The sequence below is a fragment of the Myotis yumanensis genome, unplaced genomic scaffold, assembly GCF_028538775.1.
Source record: "Myotis yumanensis isolate MYYU_CA2020_CCGP unplaced genomic scaffold, mMyoYum1.0.hap1 SCAF_7, whole genome shotgun sequence".
Lineage (NCBI taxonomy): Eukaryota > Metazoa > Chordata > Mammalia > Chiroptera > Vespertilionidae > Myotis > Myotis yumanensis.
The window spans coordinates 61,388,460-61,401,799 of NW_027223758.1; the positions used below are offsets into that span (position 1 = coordinate 61,388,460).

Sequence of the window (13,340 nt, forward strand, 5' to 3'; positions counted from 1 at the left end):
TAAGAGGTAATACAGTACTTGTCCTTTGGTGACTGGCTGACTTCACTTAGCATAATGTCCTCCATGTGAACTCTTATTTTTAAATAGTGAAATATAGGTACAGAAAGGGGTATAAAACATCCATAGACAGTTTAATAGATTGTTGTAAAGCAAACACTCATAAAACCAGAGCAGGACCCTTGCCAACACCCTGGGAGCCCCAGTGAAACTCGCCTGATCACAGCTTCCCTGCTCTAAGGGTGGATCTGTGACATCACGACACCATGTTCACTAGTGGGGCAGAGTTCACTGCTTTGTGCTCACCGGCTGGGTGTTGGGCAGGACTGATACATGTGGCAGTACAGCCCGGGCTGAGATTGGGCTCTGTGGCCTTGGCTAAGGTGTTCTTGGGGATATTTTTTAAATATATTTTGATTGATTTCAGAGAGGGAGAGGAAGAGAAATAGAAACATCAGTGATGAGAGAGAATCATTGATCGGCTGCCCTCGCACACCCCACACTGGGGATTGAGCCTGCAGCCAGGGCATGTGCCCTGACCAGGAATTGAACTGTGACCTCCTGGTTCATAGATCGATGCTCAACCACTGAGCCATGCTGGCCAGGCCTCTTGGGGATATTGAGAATGGACACTATGTGGCCTCTGACCAGAAGAAGTTATAATCTAGAAGAATCAACTTTAAAATGAAGAGAAGATACTACTAGGCATATAAAGAAAAAGAAAAACAATCTCAGTCTGCTCAGGAAATACTCTGTACACACATCTTCCTCCATCATCAGAGGAGTCGAGCAATTAAATTTGGAGAAGTAGCAGCCAAATTTTTTTTTAAAAAAATTGAGGGGTTAACTGACTGAATGGTAGGAGATGATGGGGAAACTCTCTTTCAAAGGCGCTGCTTATGGGAGATGAGAGCGCAGTCTTGTCAGAGATTGAAGTCCTTAATGAGAACATTGTGAACAATTTGAGAAGCCCAGGGGTAGTAAATCATGGGGAATGGGCGGCATTTATCCCGAAGGTCTAAGACAAATAAACTGTGGATGGGGATTCTGACAAGGAGGTGCAATAGATCCTAAGACAGCCCTGCTTCTAAAGATTGGGTGGCTGTAAACACGGGGCCTGCCTTTTAAAAAACTGCCCAGGGAAAGTCGAGGACTACAGGGAGGTAAACCTAATCTCCCTCCAGAGGAGCTGACTAAAAGCCCGATGTGTGTAGAACGGCCATGATTCAGTTCTATTGTAGCATCCTTCATCCGGGAGGCTCAAGCGGCTTTACCTGCGGAATGCTTATAGCTCCACCCTGGAATAGCTGTGTGTGCACCGGCTCTCCTAACAAATACAAAAGCCATAACAATCCACACATACCCTGTGCCTCACGGGCCCACCTCCCCCACAACACGAGCAATCTATGGACAGGGAGCCTCAGGTTTTTAGCAAAATATAGTAAAGCAGGTCACCCTGAGAAAAATTCTGACTGCATTTGCATCCAGTCCTGGGTTACTGTCATCTATTTGGAAGGAAAGGTTCCTCTGCTAAAAACAGCATTCATTTAGGAAAATAGTTTTTATGTCACAGATTTTTCACACAATAAAAGTTTCACTTTTATTCATTTAAAAAAACAAATTTAAGGGAAACCAGGTATGTTCCAGGCCTTAATCTTGGGGTCAGGAATAGATAGAACAGTGAGCAAAAAGGAAAACATCTGGCCTTATAGGGTTTTTTGAACTTTTCTTTTTAAAATATAGATTTTCAAGGAAATAATTGAGATTTCTCAATGGTATTTGTGGAGAACATTTTTCATTCAGAAAATAATTTAAATATAGTTGACTAATACCATAAACACAACCCCTATCCAGCACTTGTGTGTCAGACATCATGCTTGGCACGATATGTTAAATGTGTTTTCGTTTAATCCTTAAAGTAGCCCAGTTTGAGGCATGTGCTGTCATTCCCCTCTCCAGTAACATTGCTAAGGCTTGCTGGCATAATTGAGTCTCATGTAGTCACATGACTGATGGGGAGAGCCTTGCTCTACCTGCCTGTATGCCCTCAGGTGCAGAGGGAGGGCCTAGAGAAATCACGGACGATGACTGAAGTTAGAACCACGTCCTCACCTCCCCGAAGGCTGGGCTGTGGTTTATAACCATCATTTGTCAAGGTGGATGTCATAGGCAGCCTTCAAAATCTCAGGGCTTATATGTGATTTAGTGAAGTTACTAAACTTTCAATCCAAGAAAAAAAATTCCGTTGTGATTCAGAGGACTCTTACGTAGAAGTTTCAAACTTCCCCCAACTCTACATATCCATAAATGATCAAAGAATAAGGTAATGAGATTTACTGTGAAATGCAAAGAATTGTAAATTCTTACCAGTCTTAATAGCAAAATAGGAAATGTAGAAAGTGTGGTATTTAACTCTTTATCTTTAAAGCAGCATGGATGTTGATGGTCTCCATGTAATGTTCTTTTAATCCCGGGCTCTGAACATCTCAACAGATTGCTTTTGTTAATTGTTTTCCTTTTCCTTTTCAGATGATCATTCCCGGGTGAGGCTGCAGACCTTAGAAGGAGACAACAACTCAGACTACATCAATGGGAATTATATCGATGTATGTACCTTGAAACTGTCAATAAGCCTACCTGTTCTGACACATACCACATGGTGTGCATGCCACAGGACCGGTGGACACATGTTGGTCCGGTTCCTGAAGCACTCACATCAACACTGCCCCACACACTACAGAACTTTACAGTGAGGGTTTGGCCACTCCTTTTCTCAAATCAGCCTCTTTGCTGGCAACTTCTCTGTAACATTCAGTGCCTTTTTTGCCATCCCATGTCAATGTGGACTCAGAAAATGTTATTTTCCATTTTTTGTCAACAACTTTGATTGTTTGACACGTTAAAAAAATCTGTTTGCATATTAAGAGGACAAAACTCTCTAATTCCTAATTCAGTGATTTGCCATCTCTTGTCATCACTGCACTTTTAAGTTGCCTTCAAAGTAGTCTGCAGCTGTTAACCAGGACTTCTGATGCATGCAAGACATGCCCTTAAATATGCAAGCTGTTTAATTATTGAAGACTGCTTCTTTGTTCATTCTGCATCATGTTAACTTAATGTCTTACATTAGAATAAATTCTTTAGGTGGCAGCATATTTTCAGTTGGAAGAATGAATGAAATCAAAAGTAGACTGAAAATCAAGGGAAAGCTGCTGTTACCTCTACAGCCCAAGTTTACATTAAGCGCATTTCAGCCCTCTTACAGTTCCCAAGCCATTCTCTGCTTGGCTGTCACACTATTTCCTAGTCCACCAATACCTCCATGCACAGGTTTTATATATATATTCTTTTATTTTCTTGGTTAAGTATTACTCAGATGCTATTAAAAGTCCTAGTATTACAATCTCCAAGAGTTACCTAAAAATAACTATAAGAATGTTATTTTTAGCCCAGCCTGTGTGGCCCAGTGGTTGAGTATCAGCCTATGAACCAAGAGGTCATGGTTCAATTCCTGGTCAGAGCACAAGCCCAGGTTGGGGGCTCGGTCCCAGGTGAGCAGCATGCAAGAGGCAGCCGATCAGTGATTCTCATCATTGATGTTTCTATCTCTCTCTCCCTCACCCTTCTTCTCTGAAATCAATAAAAATATATTTTTTTAGGAAAGAATGTACTTGGAAAGGGATGACAGTTTGGGTATAGATTAGTGTATGGAGTGAGGGGCATGATTATTTGAAAAATAATTCATATTTCATTCTTCAAATGAAGACCCCTATATTATTTTGATAATAACTAAAAACATATTCAACCCGTTATATTTTTTGAGTAAAATGCATTGCACTTATTCTGTTGTTCAGTAAAATATTTAGTGAGTATCTTACATGAGTACTGAGAGGTATGCAGGACCTGTTACCTTCTCCCTGAAGCCTCGAAATTTAGAAGATGAAGAAACCTCTTCTCTATAACACTCCTTCTTTTGGGGTATTCCAAGGGAATCTTCTTCATACTCCAATTCCAGCTCCTACAATCCCTGAGCACAGGGACAATGTCTTACTCAGCTTTGCATTCCCTGCACATGGGATATGCCCAAAATATTGCAAGCACTTAAGAAGTGTTTGTTGAATCTGACTGAAGATGTAAATGTGATCAGATTAGGCATTGTAATGGAGGTAATTTGAACTAAGCTTTAAAAAAAATGAGTGGGTAGCAATACAGAGGAAGAAAGACATAAAAGTAACGAAACTACCAGACTAATTAGTTTTAATTTTAACATAGAAAAGAGTCAGTATTCAGGGCCTCTTTATTCATTTAGTCAGTAGGATTTTATTGAGCACCTATTACATGCCAGTTACTGTTTTAGATACTGGAGATATAACTGTGAACAACTCATACCAAAACGAAAAGCAAACCTCTAACCTAATGGAGCTGATGAGCCGATTAAGAGAAAGAGCCAATAAATGAAATAAGTCAGTTATTCTGATGGTAGTATGTGCCGTGTAGAAAACAAAAGCCATAAAGGGGGAATAAGGAGACCAGCAGAGATGGATTGCAATTTTGAATAGAGCGGCTGGAGTCAGCTCCACTGAGAAAGTACATTTGAGCAAAGGAAAATGAGAGATTGAGCATGTAGATGTCTGGGGCAAGAGCATTCCAGGCTGAGAAACAGCTGTGAAAAGGTCTTGATATGGAGGATGCCTGGCGAATTTGAAGGAAAACAAGCTGGCGAGTGTTGGTAGAATGTTGTGAAGGGAAAGAGAGTCATAGGTGAGGAGATGAGAGAGGTCGTGGAGCCAGGTGATAGAAACAGCCATAAGCACTTTGGCTTTTACTATGAGATGGGCAGTCATAAGAGGGATTTGAATGGAGGAATGACATGATCCGGCAGCTGTGAAGAGGATGAACTGCAGATGGTCGAGAGTAGAAGCAAGGAGACCTGTTAGATGGCTGTGGAAGCAATCAGAGAGAGAGATGGTAGCTGGGCCGAGTGGTGGCACTGGAGGGTGAGAAATGGTCAGATGATGGATTTATGCTGAAAGTAGAGACAATGGATTTGCTGGCACGTTGGCTAAGGAGTGTAGGAAGAAGAGGGGTCAGAATGCCTTCAAGAAATGGAGTTACAATTATCTGAGAAGAAAACTGTGAATGGAGCAGATTCAGGTAGGAGGTAGGTAGGACATGAATCCAGTTTTAAGTTTTAAATATATGTTAAACATCCAAGTGAAGGTGTAAAGTAGGCAATTGATATCACATCAGGATTTCAGGGGAAAGGCCAAGACTGGAAGTAAGAATGCAGGACTCATCCATGCACAGATAGTATTGAAGCCCATGAGACTGAATGAGATCAACAAGAAGTGAGTGTAGACAGAGGAAAGAGTCTTAAGAACTGGGCACATCAACATCATATCAAGGTGAAGGGGAGGAAGCAACAAATGAATAAAGAAGGGTAGCTAGGGAGGGAGATAGGAAGACCAGGAGAGAGTTATATCCTGGAAGCCAACAAAGAAAGTATTTCAAGGGGATTAATTTCCTTCATGCTGCTGATAGATCAATTAGATGAGGATTGGAAAATGGCCATTGTGTTTAGCAATATAGGTCATTAATGGACTGTGTGGATTATTTCAGTTTAACAAATGAGTTCCTCCTATCTCCTAGCGCCTTGCTAGCACCGACATATAGAGCAAATGAGTCAGACCAGGATCTTGCCGTGTGGTGTTTATCATCTGGCAAGAAATGAGGGGTCATCTAAATAATCGTATTTAATCTGTGCCATGATTCTATGTTTAAAACCCATAGCAGGTCAGTTGTACAAAAGAATGTGTTTGCTTTTGTTTTTTGTTATTTTGTTGTTCAACCTGTTTTTAAAAGCAAAACAATCTAACAGATATGCATTTAAGTCGTCTAAAAAAAAATCCATATTTCCTCTTTAAGTTTCTTCACTCTGTTTTCCACGTGGCTTTGGGTGCAGTATTTTAGGTCATTTCAGGGGACAGAGATGGAAAGTATTAAGGTCCGTGTGACATTATGTTTCTTGTGTGTAATTTTCTCTAAGTTGACTTTATCTTTCCCAGATATCGATTCTACAGTGTTCTTTGCCCCCTTCTTTATGTGGTCTCCGTTTTCATCTTTCCCCTTCTTATAGGGTCACAGTGACAGGAAGGGGGTCTTACCTAATTGCTGCCTCTTTAAATTCCTGGTCTCTGCTACAGCGTCATGTCATGGTATTAGCAGTGTTTAAGAATGATGTTTAGTACTACTATTGATATAACTGCCTATACCAATATAACAGAATATGTGTTAAAGCCTTGGCACATTGCCAATAACGCCCAACCATAAATGAAATTCTATTGTACATTCTCAGCCTATTTTCACTCTACTAAGAGTCATGGTCATGTTATTTTGGAGAATCCATAAGTTGTTGGTGTTTATTGCTCATCTAGCATCTCACAGCCAGTGTGCAATTCAGATACTCACACCCCCTCTGCAAACATCAGAATTGTAGTATTTGATGCACCTTTGTTTATTAAGAGGAACTCAATGGCACTTAGTCTGATAATTTAACTTTCAAGTGATGCAACTGTTGGTATTTGTGGATGCGTTCATTTTGGCAAACTTAGCATGTGACCTCTGTGCTGCTTATTAATTTTAGGTTTGTGAAATATTCTTTCTCATTTATTTTTAGGGCTATCATCGACCCAATCATTATATTGCTACCCAAGGTAAGTTTATTTCAGCTTTAATGTCTTTCTTCAGTTATTTGCCCATTCTGTATCATTGTGTACCTACTTCATCCTCCCTTAGATATTTGCACATTGCTATAGCACCATTTATTGCAGTTCTAGTCACCAACACATACACCCTGTTTTATCAGCAGAAGGTTTGGTATGTAATGGTTTAGTTAGAATTTAATATTGAGATCATTATAAGAATTATATTCATCAGTTCATTATTGAATTAAATCTCTCTACCTTAGGAATTAATCTGACATCTGAAAATATATGTATTCATTAAATATATATGTACTAAACACCCTATGTGCAAAGACCTGTGTCAGTTGCCACCAGAGATGCAAGCTGACTCCAGCAAGCTCTGTTTCTCACACTACTTGCAGTTTAGTGGGGAAGATGTGAAATGCCTATATATTAGTATGTACACAATCAATTAAAAACTTGTGTGAGAAGTACAGAGAAAATGTTAGGGGAACTTGGAGAAGAAAATATATTTTAGATCAGATGTAATGATCTGAAAACAGCATTGTGGCAGAGGTGAGATTGGGAGAACTTCTAAATGGCAGAGATATCATGAGCGAAGATCTGAATTCAAGAAATTTGTGCTCGTGGGTGGAAAGCAGATCGTGGATCACTTTGGCTAAAGGAAAACTGAAATAAAGCTATAGGAACATGTTGAGGAAGTTCATGGCCTGGTTTTTTTTATCATCTTCCCCACCAATTATGAGGCAAGTCATCTGTGGAGAATGAGGATGAATTAATGAGTCAATTAAAATGAATTGAAGAAGTGCTAAGAAGCAGAGAGGACCCAGTTAGGGTTAAAGAGCATACTTTCTCTCCATTTTATTATTTTATCATTGTTTCCAGTAGTTCATTATACCCAATAAACAAGAGCTGGAAAATCAAAAGGATGTGACCTGCCAATGATTAGGGATTAGCAGGAGGCTGTACACAGAAAGTCAAGAAGCAGGGGAGTCAACGATGCCAAGAAAATCATGGTTGGAAGGTCTAGGCTTGGTGGCAGGAGGGTCATAGGTGTCCAGTGGACTGCAAGGAGAGGGAAGGAGGCCAGGTTCAGTTAAAGAGTCACAGAATAGGAGAAAAGGCCGTTGTAGCCAGAGACCAGAATCCCAACATTTCTTGCAAGACTGTCCAGTAGACTTCCTGCAGTGGTTGAAATTGTCTCTATCTGTGCTGTCCAATATGATAGCCATCCCTTCAAACTCTTCTGTGATTTATCAATTAAATGTATGTAATATTCTGAATCCATTGATGTCATTATAACAATTTTCATGGCATGTTCACTGGTAGATTCCATCTCAGAAAACCACTTTCTTTGCTTATCCATAAGAAGTAACTCCTCTTTCATTAAAGTTTTATCATGAGATTATAGCAGTTCAGTCACATCTTCAAGTTCCAATGATGATGATGATGATGGCTCCCCAAATTACAATATTAACATCAAAGATCACTGATCATAGATAACCATAAAAATATAATAATTAGAAAGTTTAAAATACTGAGAGAATTCCAAAAACGTGACACAGACATAAAGTGAGCAAATGCTATTGGAAAAATACGGCGAAAAAATAAAAAAAAATAAAAATATGGCCAATAGACTTGCTTGACTCAGGGCTGCCCCAAACTTTCAATTTGTAAAAAACATACCATCTGCAAAGTAGAATAACGCAAAGGACAGTAAAACAAGGTATACCTGTATAGTATGCTACAAGTTTACTAGTAACTGTGTTCTCAGATTGCCAGTAATAAAGATTTCTGATCATCTGCAGTAATTGGCATGGAGTGGTAGAACATGCACATGGATCACCTTCATTCAAATAAAAACACAAACACCTAAGAGTCCAACAAAATGAGTGATAAACACTACCAGACAAATGCAATGTTTCAATCTCTGCTCCCTTTTTTCCCCCTCTCTTTTGCACTGATGTAATTCTTTAAAACCTATTCATAGGAGGAACCCATGAAACCGACAACCACTTTTATTCCCAAGAGTTGGAAATACATAGATTTTCAACAAGTTCCTTCAATATAGAGGGCATGTCATGAATTTATCTATTTAGTCTCTTCCCCTCCCTCAGCTCTATTGATTTTTCTACCAGCAACTGACTTTGACCTTTGATGATAATGGTAATGTTTCTGCAAATTGAAGGGACCACATTCAAGCCAGATCTGTGGCTTTTTTTAGTATGTTCTTTCTATTTCCCCTCCATTTAATTGTTTTCCGTCTGGTGGCTAACACTTTGATGACCCAGTATTCACTTCATCACATCTGCCTGACCAGCCATTAATACAACTGTAGCATTCAGGATTTATGATTAGGCGCACCAGGGATCAAAGGAGAGGAAGCACGTCTGTTACTCCATGTCCACACTCAGAGCCAGGGCAGACTTAGGATTTCAAAAACACAGTTCACTGTGAGGGGCAGATGAGTACACAGCTGGGTAGGATTGCCCAGAACTTACTATATTTCACAATGTAAAGGTACCCGGATACCCCACAGAAGACTGTGCGGGCCTTAAGCTGGAGGAACACATTTAGAACCACTCCAAAATGATTCGGGAGAACACCTGACAGCCACATGGTGTGCAAACGAGGGGGCCCTGCAGAAGTGTTCTTTTTGTTATTGTTTACTTTTATTTTAAAACTGTCTTCAAGACTCCCGCTTTAAAGAACTCAGAAAAGATGGTGCCAGGTTGTTGTGGAAGGAACTCAGTAAGTCTGTGATGGGCAGGGCCTGCCCAGCACTGAGTCCCTCTTCCTCACGTCTAAGCTCATCTGTGGGTTGGACACACAAATATCGAAGGATCCTGCCCGAGGAACTTCCCTGTAACTCCTTCAGGGGGAGCAGCTGTGCACCATGAAATCTGGAGGGCATGTCATAGTCAGGTGGTAATGCCCCAGCACTTGGCTGGGGTACCCAGGAGCCGAAGAAGGGGTAGAGGACATGGTGGGGGATGGCAGGAAGGAGGCAGGGCAAAACTTCAGCGGGCCTTGAAGGATGAGTTCCCTTATCAGAGGACTAGCGAATGGGAGGACTGCTGAGGCTTGGGGGAGCACCGCCCCCACAGAAGGTGTGAGAGAGCAAAGGTCTTCACCTCTGGGGCTTCTTGACTTTCCTAAATCACTTGTTGAAATGGATCTTCTCTCTGGAAAAATTCACATGTACACACAATTTTACATAGCTGTTTAGGTACTCACAGAATTAATAAAACCCAGCCTGAAAAATCTGGCCACCCAGATAAAAACCCGGAGCTAGTGGGGCTAAGAACAAAGGACTGAGAGGTAAAGTGAGGACACTTAAAAGGCTTTGAATAAGGCATGTTATTTAATGAAAGGCAGGGAGACAAGGGAAGAAAACAGTGCTTTAAGTAGATTAATTAGTGTGGAATTATCCTGGATAGAAACTGGAAACTAAGATAATAGGGAGTAATCACAGAAAAATCTGGGTGAGAAATGAGTAAGTCAGACAATAATAGCAGCAGGGCAGTTGCAGGTTTTATTTTATTCAATAACCTAGGTTGCATATGACTAAATATGTTTTCTAATATGAATATATTATAGTGTCAAAAACTGTTGATTTTAAGTGTGTTTCCTTCTCATTTAATAAAAAGGGATAAATATATTTTCTTTCCATATTAGTAATTTGGGTTGATATAATACTTTTCTTTCTGAAACTCAGCATTTTTATTTGTCTATTCATTCAAGAAATATTAAGTGCCTATTGTGTACTAGGCTTTGTGCTATAACTAATGTAATGTATTTTCTATCCTTTGACTACTTTGTTATTACTCATCTCATTTCATGAGTATCAGAATTGAGACCCATGAGGAGAGAAGCAGGGATTGGAAACAGAACTAACGTGTAGCTGTGTGCTGCAGTGTGCGGATGGGGATGCTAGTAATGCACGATGACGTGCTTCTCCGCCTGAGAAGAGGCTCAGAGCTTATGCTCCTTCCCATGTACTGCATGCTGCCTCTTTCACAGGCTTTACAAAGCACACCCCTCAAAATCTCATGGTTGGTCTTTAATAAAACGAATCTATAGTGCAACCCCTTCCCTTCTAAGTTATGCTTCTCAAAGAAGCAAATTTTCTATGATACAGGCATATCTGAAAATACCTTTCAATTAAAATTGTCTTAGATGTCCTCAAATATGACACAGAGCATCTGGGGTCTCCCTGTTCCCACACAGGTGTCTGAGCACCTGTGTGGAGACCCATTAGCCCTGGCCTGCACAAAAAGAGACCTTACATGGGAAGATCGAGGCTAAACTCAGAGTTCCAATCCAGTAGCCAGTCCTGTCAAGTTAGCACAATTCAGACAAAAGAAAAGATGAAGTGGACTATACCCAAGGCACTATACTCAAGAAGAGAACCATGCGTGGATGTTAACAATGAAGAGTTAAAGTTACATCTGTTATGCTCAGAGATTCTGGGTGCTCAGTGGCATGTCTCAGGACTTCAGGTCGCACTGGCATAGGCCACAGGGACTGATATAAAAAACCAGATACAGCTAGTTGTTTACAATGAGAAATGTCACTGTCCATCAAACAGAACTGCCCTCAGCCTCGCAAGGACATTTTGTGTTACAGGCCAGCTAAAGAGGGAGATGCCTGGGCAGAATGTTGCCTCATGACCTCACACCAGAAAAATGCCCCAGAGCACATTCGTGGATTCAACAAGTATCTACCAACCGCGTGGTAGAGAGCTGGCTAGAAGCAGATGCTGAATGAGAATACAAGAATGAGTGAATGAATGAATGAATGAATGAATGAATTGGGAGTTACTGTGGGCCAGACACCAATTAAGTAGTAGAATATTCCAACTTGGCAAGAAGGTTATCTCATATTGGCCCAACAAAGCATCTACCACCTGCATGAATTTGAGGATTGTCATCGCCAGCACCTGTGATTGTTTCTTTTCTAAGTTAAGGGCTAGTCAACTCCTATTCTCACTAACATTCTTTCCTTGGACATGTCAGTAAATCAAGGCACGGTTTTTGGAGATAGTCCACCTTGTTAAACTAAACGCTTATCTCCACAGTGACCTACCTCTTCCTGTTTATCCCCACCACCACCCCATATCCACCTTATATAATCAGTTTTATTTGTTCATAATTATAATTTGCTGATAATTTGAAAAAGAGAAACCTAGAAGACATTGTCTCTAGGGACTTTGAGCTGGAAGCAAACTTTTATGTGACGATAATAAAAATGCAGAGTGAAGGTTTATAGTGGAAATGGCTCCAGAACCTCCCCTCCCGCACAGGAGCTGCACCTTTGCTCAAGTGACTTCCTTCTGTTTGCTGTTCATCTGTTTTTCTTCTGCTCTTCTTCCACATACTCTGTGTGGTATGAACACTTTTCATAAGGGTTTTCAGAGAGATAAATATGATTTATATTTTCATAGCTCAAAACTCCCCTTCAGGCCTCTGAAGCAGTAAATAACATGCTTAGAATACGACACACTCTCCTCAGCACGTCATGTCTGCAGCCAAGACATGTCAGAACATCTATACAAGTTCTCCATCCTTTATAAAGCAGCTTTTGTCTCCTGCATGTTGGCCTCCAGATGGAGGTGAACACTTGAAATTATTTCTCAGTAGAATTGGAAGAAAAAAATATTTTTTAAATCAAAAGCTAAGCCTTCCGTAAACAACTTTTGTTTTTATTCCTCCAAGCTCCAGTGCAGCTCACTCCTCACGTACAGATTCTGGGTCAGCTGGCATTCCTCTTCCCGGCTATGTTGTCCTCACATTGTCAGGGTGTGGCAGGTTATGTTTGGATTCACTTACTCGATGCTATTTGAGGTTGATTTAAAACTATTGCCCCATCAAGTGGAGTATTCTCTAGGGTCCAAATTTAAATAGGGAGGCTGCGGGGAAGTATGCTTTATATACATAGGCAAACAGCGACCCTCATGAGGTCTAGATATTCCAAATAACAGTGCCAAGATCTCCATGCAGGGCCTGCCTGCATTTCACTCTCCATCTCTACTTTCCCAAGGAAAAATGAACAGTTGCAATTAACAACTTATCCACAAAGTTGCTTTGAAAGAATAGTTTCTCTTCACCAAATTAATTTTAGAAGATACTGGCCAATAAGCTAGAAGGTCAGATCATATACATCTCTTATCCCTGTGCTCTTAATAAACTTGCTCATTACTGGTGGGAATATTTAAAGTCAGGTCGCAGGTTAAAAGATAAATCCAAAAATTGCCCTGATCGGTATAACTCAGTTGGTTGCAGCGTTGTCCCACACACTGAGGGGTCTCGGGTTTGATTCCCAGTCAGGGCACATACCCAGGTTGCTGGTTTGAACCCTGATTTGATGTTTCTTTCTCTCTCTCTCTCTCTCTCTCTTCCCCTCTCTCTCTTCTCGCTTCCTTTCTCTCTAGAACCAATGAAAAACATATCCTTGGGTGAGGATTGAAAAAATAAATACATAAATAAAAGATAAAACTAAAAATAGATCACATTAGTTAACATCCACCTATGCTGTTATAGATGCCTTGTTGGGAATATATCCATCGAGTAATGGAACCTAAATTAATACAGAATGATTTGAAGATGAATGGTCTGATGTTAAGCAGGCACCCAGTTT

General features: G+C 40.5%; 1 protein-coding gene across 5 annotated transcripts in view; it reads left to right on the forward strand.

Moving 5' to 3' along the window:
• Positions 1 to 13,340, forward strand: part of PTPRM (protein tyrosine phosphatase receptor type M) — a 650,734-nt gene that overhangs the window by 573,841 nt on the left and 63,553 nt on the right. For all 5 annotated transcript variants that reach the window (XM_070420643.1, XM_070420639.1, XM_070420640.1 and 2 more), the window contains 2 exons: positions 2,527 to 2,603; positions 6,674 to 6,710. In XM_070420643.1, coding sequence (XP_070276744.1) covers positions 2,527 to 2,603; positions 6,674 to 6,710 — 114 coding nt within the window. The remainder of the gene's footprint in view (positions 1 to 2,526; positions 2,604 to 6,673; positions 6,711 to 13,340) is intronic.